This window comes from Orcinus orca, chromosome 20 (assembly GCF_937001465.1).
Source record: "Orcinus orca chromosome 20, mOrcOrc1.1, whole genome shotgun sequence".
In the NCBI taxonomy this organism is placed as follows: domain Eukaryota; kingdom Metazoa; phylum Chordata; class Mammalia; order Artiodactyla; family Delphinidae; genus Orcinus; species Orcinus orca.
In genome coordinates, this window is record NC_064578.1 from 28623761 (window position 1) to 28637379 (window position 13619).

At 40.9% G+C, this 13619-nt stretch overlaps 1 protein-coding gene across 1 annotated transcript in view; it reads right to left on the reverse strand.

Moving 5' to 3' along the window:
- AMFR (autocrine motility factor receptor) overlaps nt 1-13619 on the reverse strand; it is a 41869-nt gene that overhangs the window by 10671 nt on the left and 17579 nt on the right. The window contains exons 7-10 of the mRNA XM_004286370.4: nt 13087-13220; nt 12131-12241; nt 4742-4932; nt 2832-2935 (exon numbers count right to left, since the gene is read on the reverse strand). Coding sequence (XP_004286418.1) covers nt 2832-2935; nt 4742-4932; nt 12131-12241; nt 13087-13220 — 540 coding nt within the window. The remainder of the gene's footprint in view (nt 1-2831; nt 2936-4741; nt 4933-12130; nt 12242-13086; nt 13221-13619) is intronic.

Here is a 13619-nt window from a genome sequence, read left to right on the forward strand (position 1 = left end):
GTTCATAGCGCCATTACTCACGATAGCTAAAACATGGAAGCAACCCAAGTGTCCACCGACAGATAAACGGATAAGCAAAATGTGGTTTATACATACAATGGGATATTATCTAGCCTTAAGAAGGAAGGAAATTCTGACACATGCTACAACATACTTGAACCCTGAGGACATTAAGCTCAGTAAAATAAGCCAGTCACAAAAAGATAAATACCGTATGATTCTGCTTATATGAGGTACCTAAAGTAGTCAAATCCACAGAGAAAGAAAGGAGAATGGTGGCTGCCAGGGGCTAGGGAGGAGGGGATGCGGAGTTATTGTTTACTGGGTATATAGGGCTTCAGTTTTGCAAGATGAAAAGAGTTCTGGAGATGGATTGTGGCTGATAGTTGCACAAGAATATGAATATACTTAATACCACTGAACTGTACACTTAAAAATGGTTAAGATCATAAATTTTGTGGTACGTGTATTTTATCACACTTTAAAGAATAGAAAAAAAGAAGACCCGTGGAGAAAAGAAAAAGAATACATACTTAGCATTTGCTTATATGTGTATGTAAACATTCTGGAAAAGCACAACACAGAAGAAACTAATTGAAGTTGTTATTGCAAGAGAGGAGGGTGTCTGGGCGGATGGAGGAAAAGACTTCACTGGATACTCTCTACAGGTTTTGAAATTTGTGGATAAATGGCCTGCCCAAAAATCTTTAAAAAAACATGTTAACAAATTCCTCTGACGGCACACCCCTACCAAGCCACCTCCTTACTTCTCCACTCCCTCTTATAACACACTGCCAGCTACTGGGTGTCTTCAGCTCCCACTCATTTTCCAATCCAACAATCTAGTACTCAGCACCTCGAGCAATGAAACTTCTTGCTCCTCTCCAGCTGATTAACCACCTCCACTCTGCCAAACCCAACATGCACTTCTCTGACCTCATCTTCTAAGAATTCCCACATGGCTGACTTGACGCTTCTCCTGGTTTCCCTCCTTCTCAATCGCTGCCATGGCTCCTCCCATTCAGCCAGACCTCAGTCCTGAGCCCTCTTCTCCTTCTGAGCTACCTTCTTTCCCTCGAAGAGATCCAGTCCCCTACAGACTAAAGCTCCCAAATGTCTCTCTCCAGCTGGATCTCTTTGCTGAGGTCCAGAACTGTCTACATGACATCTCTACTTGGATGTCTCATAGACACCCCAACTTCCCCAGCCAAACAGAAGGCTGAGTCCCTGTCCTTCATCTGTTCCTCCTCCCGTCCTGCCCATCTCATACATGATACCACTGCTCATCTGCCTGACTGAAAACCAGCACTCCCCTCACCCCACTACCCCACATCCAAATCAAAGCACTGTCAAGTCCATCAGTTCATCTTCGAAAGGCATCTGAAATCCGCCACTTCTTTTCATCTTTATTTCCAATGCCCTGGTCCAAGCCACCATCTTTTTTTTTGCCTGAACTACTGCAACAGTCTCCTAACTGGTCTCACTGGTTCCATTTTTGCCCCTCTAAAATTCATTCTCTCAGAAGTAAATTATTCTCTATTAACTGTCCTGTCAGTCCCCTGGGGGAGGGAAAAAAAAGCCCTGAATGGTCTTCTCATACTTTCATTACAGTATCTAAACTGGACTGTAGCCTACAAATCCCTGCATGACCGGGCCCTGCAACCTCAATTTATGTCACAATCTTGGTTCCGACTCGCAGGCTCCAACCACAATCACCTCTCTGTTTTCAGAACATTCTCACCTCATGGCCTTTGTACCTACTGTTTCCACTGCCTCTTTCCCCCGATCTGCCTCCTTCTCTTCTCAGCCTTCATGTCTCAGCTTAAATATGACCTCTTGAGACTTCTCTGAATGTCTCCTCTGGAACAGCCTTTACCCACCCCTCCACCACATCACCTGCCCTACTGCCTGCAGAGTCCTCATCCCCATCCGCAACGATCTTATCTGTTGGTGTTTATAATCAGCCTCCTCCCCCCCCACCCCATGTAGAATTCACACTTCTTAAGAGAAGGGCTCCTGTCCACCTTGTTGACACTACAGGTGCTACGCAATTTGTTGACACTGCACAGTGCCCGTCTTGGGAACAGGCTTTCAGTACACGTTTGTTGGACTAACACAGGTTGCATTTTTAAGACCCCTGCATTTATCATCACAATGAACACTACATTTCAAAAACGGTGAACCATGTTTCTCCAACACTGTAAAATAAAAATATACACCATATGACAAAGCTTTAGAAAAATACGAAGAATCTTGAAGTATGTGGACAATATCCTTGAACCAAGAGCATGCTTGAATATCTCAAGGGGTGTGTGTGTATATATTTATATTTATATATGTATATCCACAGGCATGTATGTATGTATAAGTGTGTATGTGAAGGTATACTCATTTATTTACTTTGGGAAGGGGGGAGAGGGGGTTAAAATTTTAACACATTCAGTAGGCCTACGACAATTTTTAATAAAAGTCACATCATTCACTCCAGCTAGTAACTCCCGAAATATTTTTTGGTGAAAATCAAGAGGTGTCCCAACACTAGCCTAGATCATGAGAGTGAACTTAGTAGTGCTCAGAAAAGGTTAGATTATCTGCCACACAACTAAAATGAAAGCTGGTTTCCAAACCAGTTTCAAATTTTAAAGCGCAGGGATTGAAGTCATCCCAGTGAATAAGATGCTCCTGAAAATCCTGCCGCATTTTTTTTTAAATCCCACCGTTCTGCCAGAGCAGAGTGAGACCAACTGAGTCATGCACACTGCACACATTCTCCAGCTTTTCCTTCCCTCCCGATTATTAATCACCTTTTCAAAGCAGTGAGCGGTCCTTACCATTGCATTAAGCTGGGAGTTGCTTGCCTGAGTAATTCCTAGAATGTTGGTGGTGTGCATCACTTCGACTGAAAAACTTGGCAGCCAACTCGCAATCCGGGACCCTAAAACAAACAAGAAGCCAGCACAAGTCTTAGAGACCTCTTTCCCCTGTCAGTTGCTCTGCAGTCGGCCACTCTATGGTACCAGCCGGTACTCACTGAGGGCTTACTTTACACCAGGCCTTTTGACCAACTGTCCCATATGGATTAGCTCATTCAATCCCCACTAAAACCCCACATGGGTTTATTATTATTATTATTATTCCCATTTTACTCTTCTCAGAGATTTGACTCTAGTGCTCTTGTTGGTTCCCCAAGGCACTCGGAACTGAGGTAACTTGCCCAAGATCAAAGCATTTAATTATGGTGACCAGGACTTGAAGCCAGTCAGGTTCCAGAACACTTCACCAGGGGGCTTTCCTACTTTCCAGTGGCCCTGGATCCACACGAACTCAATCCCTCTCTCAGGCTACACTATAAGGAAGGTTTTCAGGGCTCTAAAGCTGCTACAGTAGATGAGAATTTGCCCCTCTCTTTCACGCTACACACAAATACTACGCGTTTGGAGACATCATTTTCATTAAGTATTTTTTACTTAATAATCTGATTTAAAGACTTTAGTTTTCTGATTCGAAATTCTTTTCAAAGAGTTCTATAACATAGGTTTGCGGACTAATGGTACCAAGAAGTCTGCTGCTTCTGTCATTTCACTAAGGAAAGGGGATCCTAAGATATACCACCACCAGGTGTCAGCAGTAAACAACTCCATTATCAAGCACACATTTAAGGAGGATTTCCCTTTCCTTCACAAAGAAGCACTGAGGCCTGGAATGTAAAACAAGTTCAATGGCCACCCCAAAGATCTTGCCTGGATAGACTGTACCCAATAAAAAGCTGGGTACTTAGTTCATGTACTTACTAGGGAGAAATAAAGTTACCTTTATCTATTTTGACTAAGTTTTCAGTAATAATTCATAAAATAATAGCTTACATAACCATGTCCAAGATCTGCTAGTCTATTTCAGAAGTCTTACGTGGTAGAGGCCGTAATTAGCAGCCACAAAGCCACAAAGCAGCCCCTCTACACCTGCCCAGCATCCCTGCCCAGCCAGCCAAGCAGCCATCATCCCCTCCTCTCAGAGACTCCACTATACTCCTTCGGTCCTTCCTATCAGGGATTTCAATGTGTTGCCACTCCCACCATGCTCTACCCTTAGAAACTCAAATCAGAGACCTGAAGAGCACTCCTCTTAAATAGTCCAGGGATACCTACTTCAGAGTAGGAAATATGAACCCACAGAATTTAATGGTATTGGAATTAATGAAAATCGACAACAGCCTGATGTAATGTGAATCAAAGGATGATCAACCAGCCCCTGACATGGTGCCCATGACCTTAGAATTTTAAGTGTGGTTTTTATTACAACTCCTTTCAATATTCTGGAAGATGGAATATTCGTATTTTATGGGCAAAGAAACAGGGTTCTAGTTCTGATTCTCCTTCTGGTACCCACTGGAAAGGCTGCTCAATGACCCTTCATTATATGCTTAAGTATCACACGGATTCAATAAATTACTAGCAGCGGTTTAACTACTAAGCTGATTCAGCATGCTCCTTGCGGTCACGACTGATTCAACTGCAACTACTTTCACCTCCTCGCACCCCCCGTCCCCCCAATTCACACAGAATCTAGCAAAATGCCTGGCACAGAATAACCCCTCGGTGCTGTCTATACTTACCGAACATTTTCAATTAAAACTGAAATATAACATTGAACTCGCCCATACAGGGCAAGTTATAATTAAAACATCATCCCCTAAGGGGAGAAAACCCCTGGCGGATGGTTTTAGAGGTTGAAACCAACTAACCATCGAAGTGGAAGAAGTGATTGTGTTGGTTTAAGCGAGGTCTGCCTTCAGCTGCTGCTACAGGAACCAAATTCTCATCCAAATTCTCTCCTTGATGCTCTTCCCTGACACGATTATTGTCGGCAATATTAAGAGACATTCTGCATGTTGGGCAGGAGGTGTCTTGTTCTAGCCAGGAACGAAGACAGGAGCTACCAAAAAGTCCAAAATAAGATATCCTTAGCATATTTTGTGAGAATTCACCAGAAGTACTCTGAATGTATCAATGAGTTGCAATTTTACTTTCTATTTACCACTAGCAAGATTTAAACGTTGAGAAACACTTGCTGACATTACCTCTTTGTCCTGCTTCACTCTAATGTACTCCTGGTGTATCTTGCTCTGAACGTTAATTTGTTAACATACGTGGTCATCTACCAAGCTCCTGGGCATGACCCTTCTTCAGTAAGACTTCGTCACCTGGCTCACCATCCTCCTCTCCAGCTCTATTTGACTAACTTAAGATCCATGTGGCTGAACCATCCAACACCGTTGCCTCTCATGTCTTTGAATCCTCTCTTCCAATGATCTGTTCTCTCACTCTACTTTAGCCTCCACTAACCTTGGCCTTCTCTTCAAAATCACGACTTCAAAGATCTCACTCTCCAACTAAAGCTCCTCTCCTTCCAGCTTGCCTCTTATTTGCTAAGACCTCCCCATCCATTTTTCATCAAGCATCACACCCCCCCAGAGCCTTACTTCTGTCTTCACCCAGCATACCTACAACCTTACGTCCATAATCCCAACTTCTTCAACCCTCTTATATTTGTATTCTGCTTTCCCAACCAGGCTGAAAAGCTGCTTGTGCCCTTTTTCAGGAGATGATAATGCCCTATTTAAGGTAGTCTCTCAATAAATACTGCCCATTAAAGGAAGTATACTAAAAAAAAAAAAAAATGAGAAGGTTGGATGAAGTGATCTCCAAGGTCCCTTCCCAATTTATAATAATACTTATCTTTCTCCTAAGATTTCAAGGGGCCTTCCGTTCCATAATAATATATTATCTTTCTTCTAAGAGTTCAACAAGGCACTGAATAAAAATGCTTACTTCCTCTGTGCCTTTTTTTTTTTTTTAGTATCTGGGAACATGTGCACACATAAGGTTACACAGGAGAACCTCACTAAAACGTGATGATCCTCAGCGTCTCTAGCAACCAAATGGTACTTAAGTACCAAAACTTTCCCAGAGGCCAAGATGAAGCTACTTCTTACTATCTCTCTGCTGGAAAAATGTATGACAGTAATGTTCCAAAATAATGAATGTGTACATTCAACTCTATCACATTTTGAAACAACAAAGTACCTGTAATTTCTGTTTGTGATCATGTAACTATTAGCCAAATAAATGATTATATTTTTTAAAGTTCATTTCCCCTTAATGAACACCCTTAAATCACACCTCTAGTAAAATCAGCCTTGTGGGAGACTACCAAAATGTGTAAAATCCTTGCCTTCCAATAATGCTACCTGTGACACACTTTTCTTAAGCAAATCTAATTTTACTTCATACTCTGCAAAAACCTCCCACATTATGTACAATAGCCTAAAAACTCCAAGTGAGTACAACTGGTCAGATATAGTTGCCTTCCTTGGAAAAAAAAAAAAAATGCCAAACTTCCACAGCTAAAGAAACCAAACTTCAGAGAAAACAGTTGTATTTCTACATAATTATAATATTCTATTGAAGGATTCTTTCTTCTCTAAGTATGACACTTCAATGTAATTAAATATTTACTGGACTCTGAAATCTTGCAAAGACATCTCCTACAGCAACAAATTATCTAGCTATAATCTGTTGAAATTAGACATTTAGCTTTATGACAAATGAATCTGTCATAGATTATTATCATACAATCCTGCCCCAATCTATTAACCAAAGCTATAAAGTAAAGCAAACCAAGAAGAGATCCTAACAATTGTTTGCTCACTAAACCCCAGGCAGACAGGTGTTTTAAAAATTAAATCCTAACTCTTAAACAACCACTAGGTCAAGAGAAAATCACTTGGGCAGTTAGAAAATATTTTGAGACAAAAGAAAACAGAAGCAAAAGCACAATATACCAAAACTTATGAGATACAGCAAAAGCAATGCTCAGAGGCAAATTTATAGCTAAAAACGCCTAAAAAGAAAACAGATTTCAAAACGACAACCTAACTTTATAACTTATGGAACTAGAAAAAGAGCAAATGAAACCCAAAGCCAGCAGAAGGAAGCAAATAATAAAGATTCAAGCAGCAATAAATGAAATAGAGAATAGAAAAACAATAGAGCAAATCAATGAAACCAAAAGTTGGTTCTTTGAAAACATCAAAGCTAAACTGACAAATTTTAGCTAGACTAAGAGACAAGATATAAATAACTAAAATCAGAAATGAAAGTGTGACTACTACTACCAACCTTACAGAAATTTAAAGGATTAAAACAGAATACTAGAAATAATTGTACTCCAACAAATTGGATAATACAGATAAAACGGACAAATTCCTAAGCAACACAAACCCTAAACAATACACACACACAAAAAAAACTACCATAAAACTAATAAACAAATTCAGTAAAGCAGCACAGTAAAAGAGCAACATGGGGCTTCCCTGGTGGCGCAGTGGTTGAGAGTCTGCCTGCTGATGCAGGGGACACGGGTTTGTGCCCCGGTCCGGGAAGATCCCACGCGCCGCAGAGCGGCTGGGCCCATGAACCATGGCCGCTGAGCCTGCGCGTCCGGAGCCTGTGCTCCGCAACAGGAGAGGCCACAACAGTGAGAGGCCCGCGTACCGCAAAAAAATATATAAATTAAGAAAACAATTCCATGTACAATAGTATCCAAAAGAATAAAATGCCTAGGAATAAATGTAACCAAGAAGATGAAAGGCTTGACACTAAAAACTATAAAAGATTGCTGAAAGAAATTAAAGAAGACCTACATAAAAGGAAAGGAATCCCATGTTCATGAACTGGAAAACAATATTGTTAAGATAGCAATCTTCCCCCCAAGTAATCTACAGTTTCAATGCAATCCCTATTCAATTTCAATGGCCTTTTTTGCAAAAATGGAAAAGCGGCTCCTCAAATTCATATAGAATTGCAAAGAGCCCCAAATAACCAAAACATATAAAAAAAGAAAAAGTTGGAAGATGCACCATTTCCCAATTTCAACTTACTACAAAGCTACAGTAATCAAAACAGCATAGTACTGGAATAAAGATAGACATATAGACCAATGGAACAGAATTGAGAGTCCAGAAATAAACTCAAACGTCTATGGCCAAATGATTTTGCCAAGGATACCAAGACCATTCAATGGGGGAAAAAAGAAATTCTTCAACAGATGGTGCTGGGACAACTGGACAGCCACAAGCAAAATAATGAAGTTGGACCCTTACCCTCACTTCATGTACAAAATTTAACTCAAAATGGATCAATGACCTAAATGTAAGAGCTAACACCATAAAACTATTAGAAAAAAACTATCATGACCCCAGATTTGGCAATGGATTTAGATTTGACACTGAAAGTATGACCTACCAAAGAAAGAATAGGTAAACCGGATTTCATTAAAAATTTAAAACGTGTGCATCAGAGGACATTACCAAGAAAAAAGTGAAAGGACTTTATAGAATGGGACAAAATATTCACAAATCATACATCTGATAAGGGTTTAGTAACCAGAATACATAAAGAACTCTTACAACTCATCAACAGAAAGACAACCCAATTAAAATAGGATAATTTGGCTTGAATAGATATTCTCCAAAGATGATACACAAATGGTCAACAAGCATGTGAAAAAATGATCAGCATTACTGGTCATTAAAGAAATGCAAATCAAAACACAATGAGAGACCATTTTACACCTCAGGATGGCTATTATCTAGTGTAAAATGTAAAATGGTGTACTCGCTATGGAAAACCATATGATGGTTCCTCAAAAAATTAAACATAGAATTACCATATGATCCAGCAATTCCACCTCTGGGTATATACCCAAAAGAATTGAAAGCAGGGTCTTGAAAAGAAATTTGTACATCCACGTTCGCAGCAGTATTATTCACGATAGTCATAAGGTAGAAACCACCCAAGTGTCCATCAACAGAGGAATGGATAAACAAAATGTGATATATACACACAATGGAATATTTTTCAGCTTTAGAAAGGAATGAAATTCTGACACATGCTACAACATGGATGGACCTTGAAGACATCATACTAAATGAAATAGCCAGACATAAAAGGACAAATATTGTACGATGTGCTACTGTGTGAGAGCAGTCAAATTCATAGAAAATAGAATGTAGCTGCTAAGGGCTGGGGAGAAGGGGAGATTGAGGAGTTAGTGTTATATGGGTACAGAGTTTCAGTTTCAGAAGATGAAAAAGTTCTGGAAATGGATGGTGGTGAAGGTTGTACAACAATGTGAATGTACTTAACGCCACTGAACTGCACACTTTAAAATGGTTAAAAAAATGGTTAAAAGCTAAATTTTATGTTATGTATTTTATGTTATGTATGTATTTTTTTACCACAATGAAAGCATAACATTTGAGAATTATCATTTTAAAAAACCCACCATAGGGCTTCCCTGGTGGCACAGTGGTTAAGAATCCACCTGCCAATGCAAGGGACACGGGTTCGAGCCCTGGTCCAGGAAGATCCCACATGCCGCGGAGCAACAAAGCCCATGAGCCACAACTACCGACGCTTGCACGTCTAGAGCCCGTGCTCCACAAGAGAAGCCACCGCAATGAGAAGCCCACGCACCACAACGAAGAGAAGCTCCCAATCGCCGTAACTAGAGAAAGCCCACGCGCAGCAACGAAGACCCAACGCAGCCAAAAATAAATTAATTAATTTAAAAAAATAAAATAAAAAATCCACCATAATGAAACACCACTTCCTACCAACTAGGTTGGCTATAATAAGAAAAACAGAAATACATATTGGTGAGGATGTGAAGAAATTGGAACCTTCCTACATTGTTGATGGGATATAAAATGGTGCAGCTGCTGTGGCTAAGCCTGGTGGTTCTTCAAGAAGTTAAACATAGAATTACCCTGTGACTCAGCAATTCCACTCCTAAGTATATACCTAAAAGAAAATCAGGTACTCAAACGGATACCCGTTCACAAATGTTTATAGCAGCATTATTTGCAATAGCTAAAAAGTGTAAATAACCCAAATGTCCATCAATGGAAGAATGGATAAACAAATTGTTTATTATTTTAAAAAATTTAAATTCAGCCATAAAAAGAAATGAAGTACTGATACATGCTACAACTTGGATGACTTTGAAAACTCTATGCTCAGTAAAAGAAGCCAGTCACAAAAAAGTCACATATTATATGATTTCCTTCACATGAACTGTCCAGAAGAGGCAAATCCACAGAGACAGAAAGCAGATTAGTGACTGCCAGGTAACACGGGGAGGGAGGAGTGGGTAGTGACTTACTTTAACGACTATGAGGTACTACTCTGGAGTGATGAAAAGGTTTCGAAACTAGAGAAGAGCGGTGGCCTGCACCACACTGTGACTGCACGAAATGCCACTGAATTGTATACTTTAAGATGGTTAATTGTATGTCATGTGAATTCTGCCTCAACCAAAAACATTAAATCCTAAAATTAATCTAATCATGTGATTAAAAACATTTCTTCTGGGGTGAAATACACTCTCTTCTGAGTTAGTCTTCCAAACTGTCCCCAAGCTCCTTAGGAACTACCTGAAAGTTTTTTCAGAAATGTGTGTGAATTCTCTGGTCTTCCAACCTCATCAATCAGCACCACTACCCATCCAGTCGCACAGCTGCAAAACTAGGAGAATCCCCAACGCCTCATATTCCTCGTTTTCTCACAGCCAATCTAGCACCACGTGCTTCCTAATCCTTCTCACGTCTGTCCACCCTCCTCCAGCTCCACTTCCACCACACCAATCCACACTCCTCTCAGCACATACCCGAACCACTGCAGCCCTTACTAACTAGTCCCCCTGATCTTTTCAAACTGCATCCCTGACCCCGAGCCCCCACTTTAACCCCATCAAGTGGCCCTCAAGCCCCTGCAGGGTCGCTCATGCCTGCTTCTCCTGCCTCAGCAAACACCACTCCTCCTCTGACATTCTGAGCTCCAGCCACATGGGTTGTCTTTAATTCCTTGGATACGCCACACTCCCTCCTGCTACAGACATGTTCCCTCTGTCTCAACTGCTCTTCCACCTGATCCCTTCTTCTGCTGACTTAACTCCTACTCATCATCAAGAGTCACTTTCTCCAGGTGGGAGTCAGGTTCCTTTGTTACAAGCTCTCAAGGACCACGTTCCTTTTCTTTAGAGCACTTATCTCAATTCATCATTACATGCTCATAAACGCGTGTGGTTAATTCATGTCAGTCTCCTCCATTAGGCTGAAAGCTTCGTGAAAGCAAAGACCACATCTGTCATTTTAATTTAATTCCCCAGAACCCAACACAGCACCCAGCACATTAAAAAAGAAAGAAAGAAAGAAAGAAATGTGTTGAGTTACTGATACTCCAGCTCCAAAGTCCTTGTAATATTAAAAAGGAGGGAATACAAAATAAGGAAAGGAAGATTAAAGATGTAAAGATTATACTTTCTCAATATGCAAAATTGACCACAGATACAAAAGGCCAAAAGATACCTCAAGGTCCATCAAAACCAAAAACATCCAATCTATAAACAGAATGATCTAGGTTAGACAGACACAGTTCCTGTGAGATCTCTAAAAATGAATAATATAAGGCAGTGAGGACTACAACAGAGACAACAGGACTCTGTGAGAACGGAACAGCCTGTACCACACACAGATCTAGTCCAGTCATGAAGGTTTGCAGAAGATCCCATTTTCTAATTCCTGATAAAACAGTCACAGTTCTGGACTGCTTAGTGCTTCTCATCTGATCCCCATCTCAGCACACTTCCCTGGTGTGTTTTTTTATGTTGCCTTAGGGCATGTGCAAAATGCAGAGATATATATTCTCACCAGGGTAAGAATAGGGAATAAGCTGTTAGAAAGCAAGGATCCCCCCACCCCTTTAAGTCTTACAGGCGTATTTGCTATATCGCAGAACTTAAATGGAGAAGGAATATGAAGATAGCTAACACACCCAGAAACTAAGATGGCAACCTGTGAGTGGGGAACAGTCCTGCCGTGTAGGGAAGAGGCTGAGGAATAAGGAAGACACACCCAGGCTCCCCATCCCACTCAGTACCAGCACCACGGCCAGTCTGAGGGAACGTCCCCACTCCTTGGCTAAGGCTGGTCTTAAGCCCCAGCACAAAAAGCACCCACATGCCCCTGGACAGAACACCAGTCCCATGTGACCCTTTGCAAAGCTCCTACTTGTGGAAAAGATGTCCACAGGGCAGTTTCCTCGCAGCCTGCATGGAGTCCCAGCAGATGGCACAGTCATCGTTATTGACAGCCAGCTCCTCTGGAGTTGCAACCGCAAACCTGCAAAAAACAAAGAGCAACTGGCAGGGATCTCCGTCAATTCCACGCACAAATACCGAGCACCACTTACTTCATAGACTTCACCTTTAACAGCACAGTTACAGAGGAATCGTGTTCAGTAAAAATTCTCCACCCACGAAAAACACTACACCTGCATTCTCTTCATAGCCCACCAAAGAGCAAGAAATCTATACACAGAAACTGACTCTGTCTTAACAATGGCTCCTGTTAGTGATGACTTAAGCGAACATTTCTGGGTAAATCAGAGGAGTTAAGACCCCTCAGAGAGCCAAACTGTTCCCTTGGACACAAAAAAGATACCCATTGATCTCACACTTTCAGGCTTGGTTTAGCCTCAGGATGGCAAGTGAGTACCTCCTCCACTGAGGTTAAGAGTATGAGAGGGAGTATGTGTGTGTGAGCACGCATGCGTAAGGAAGAAAAAGGGCAGAAGCCAAAGGAAACATCCATTTAATAATAATGATGATAAAAATAATGACCTAATAAAAGAACCTAATCTTTACTGAGCACGTACTACGTACCCAGTACTGTTCTAAGTAATATTACTTTCATTATCCCATTGAATCCTCCCAACAGTTCCAGGAAGAAGGTTCTGCTCTCATCCCTAGACTTAAGCAACTGAGGCACAGGGAGGTAAGTAAATTGCCCAAAATCACACGGCAACTAAGTGGGGCTTCAAACCCAGGCAGTCTGACTCCAGAGCCTATACTCTTCACCATTCCGTTAACAGTTTACAAAAGCAGGTTCTCGTATAATCTGGGATCTATTATTATTAAAGATCTCAAATGAGTCAACATGAGCAACGTCAACTTGTGCTTACTTACCTGGCTTCCATGTTTCCAACCACTCGCAAATAGTTCTTGTGCCGGCGGATTCGACGTTGTACCTCATGAAACAGGTAACGCAGCTGCATAAAGATGACCAAGCTGGCCATGGATAACCAGATGTTGCCAAATAACTTAACAAGAGGGAAAGAGAATAAAATATACAATAAAAGTTAATGTGAACTTGCTACTGCTGAGAGTGAGGTATGCAACAGACGCTCTGAATTGTGGGCGAAGGTGAATTGGAGCAGTCATTCAGAAAGCAAATGCGCATATTTCTCTCACTACCCTGAACAATGTACAAGCTCTTTGGCCTAGTCATTCCATCAACAGCAATCTTTCCTGAGGAACTAATCAGAAATTTTAAAGTTTTATGAAAATGATGCCCCTCCATGCAATTATAAAACAGAAAATCAGGAAATGGACACAATGCCCAGTAGGGGAATAATTATACTGTAAACTCATATAATGTAACATTATATACTCATTATATTTATTATAAAATATAATTATATCCTATTATTATATTTTAT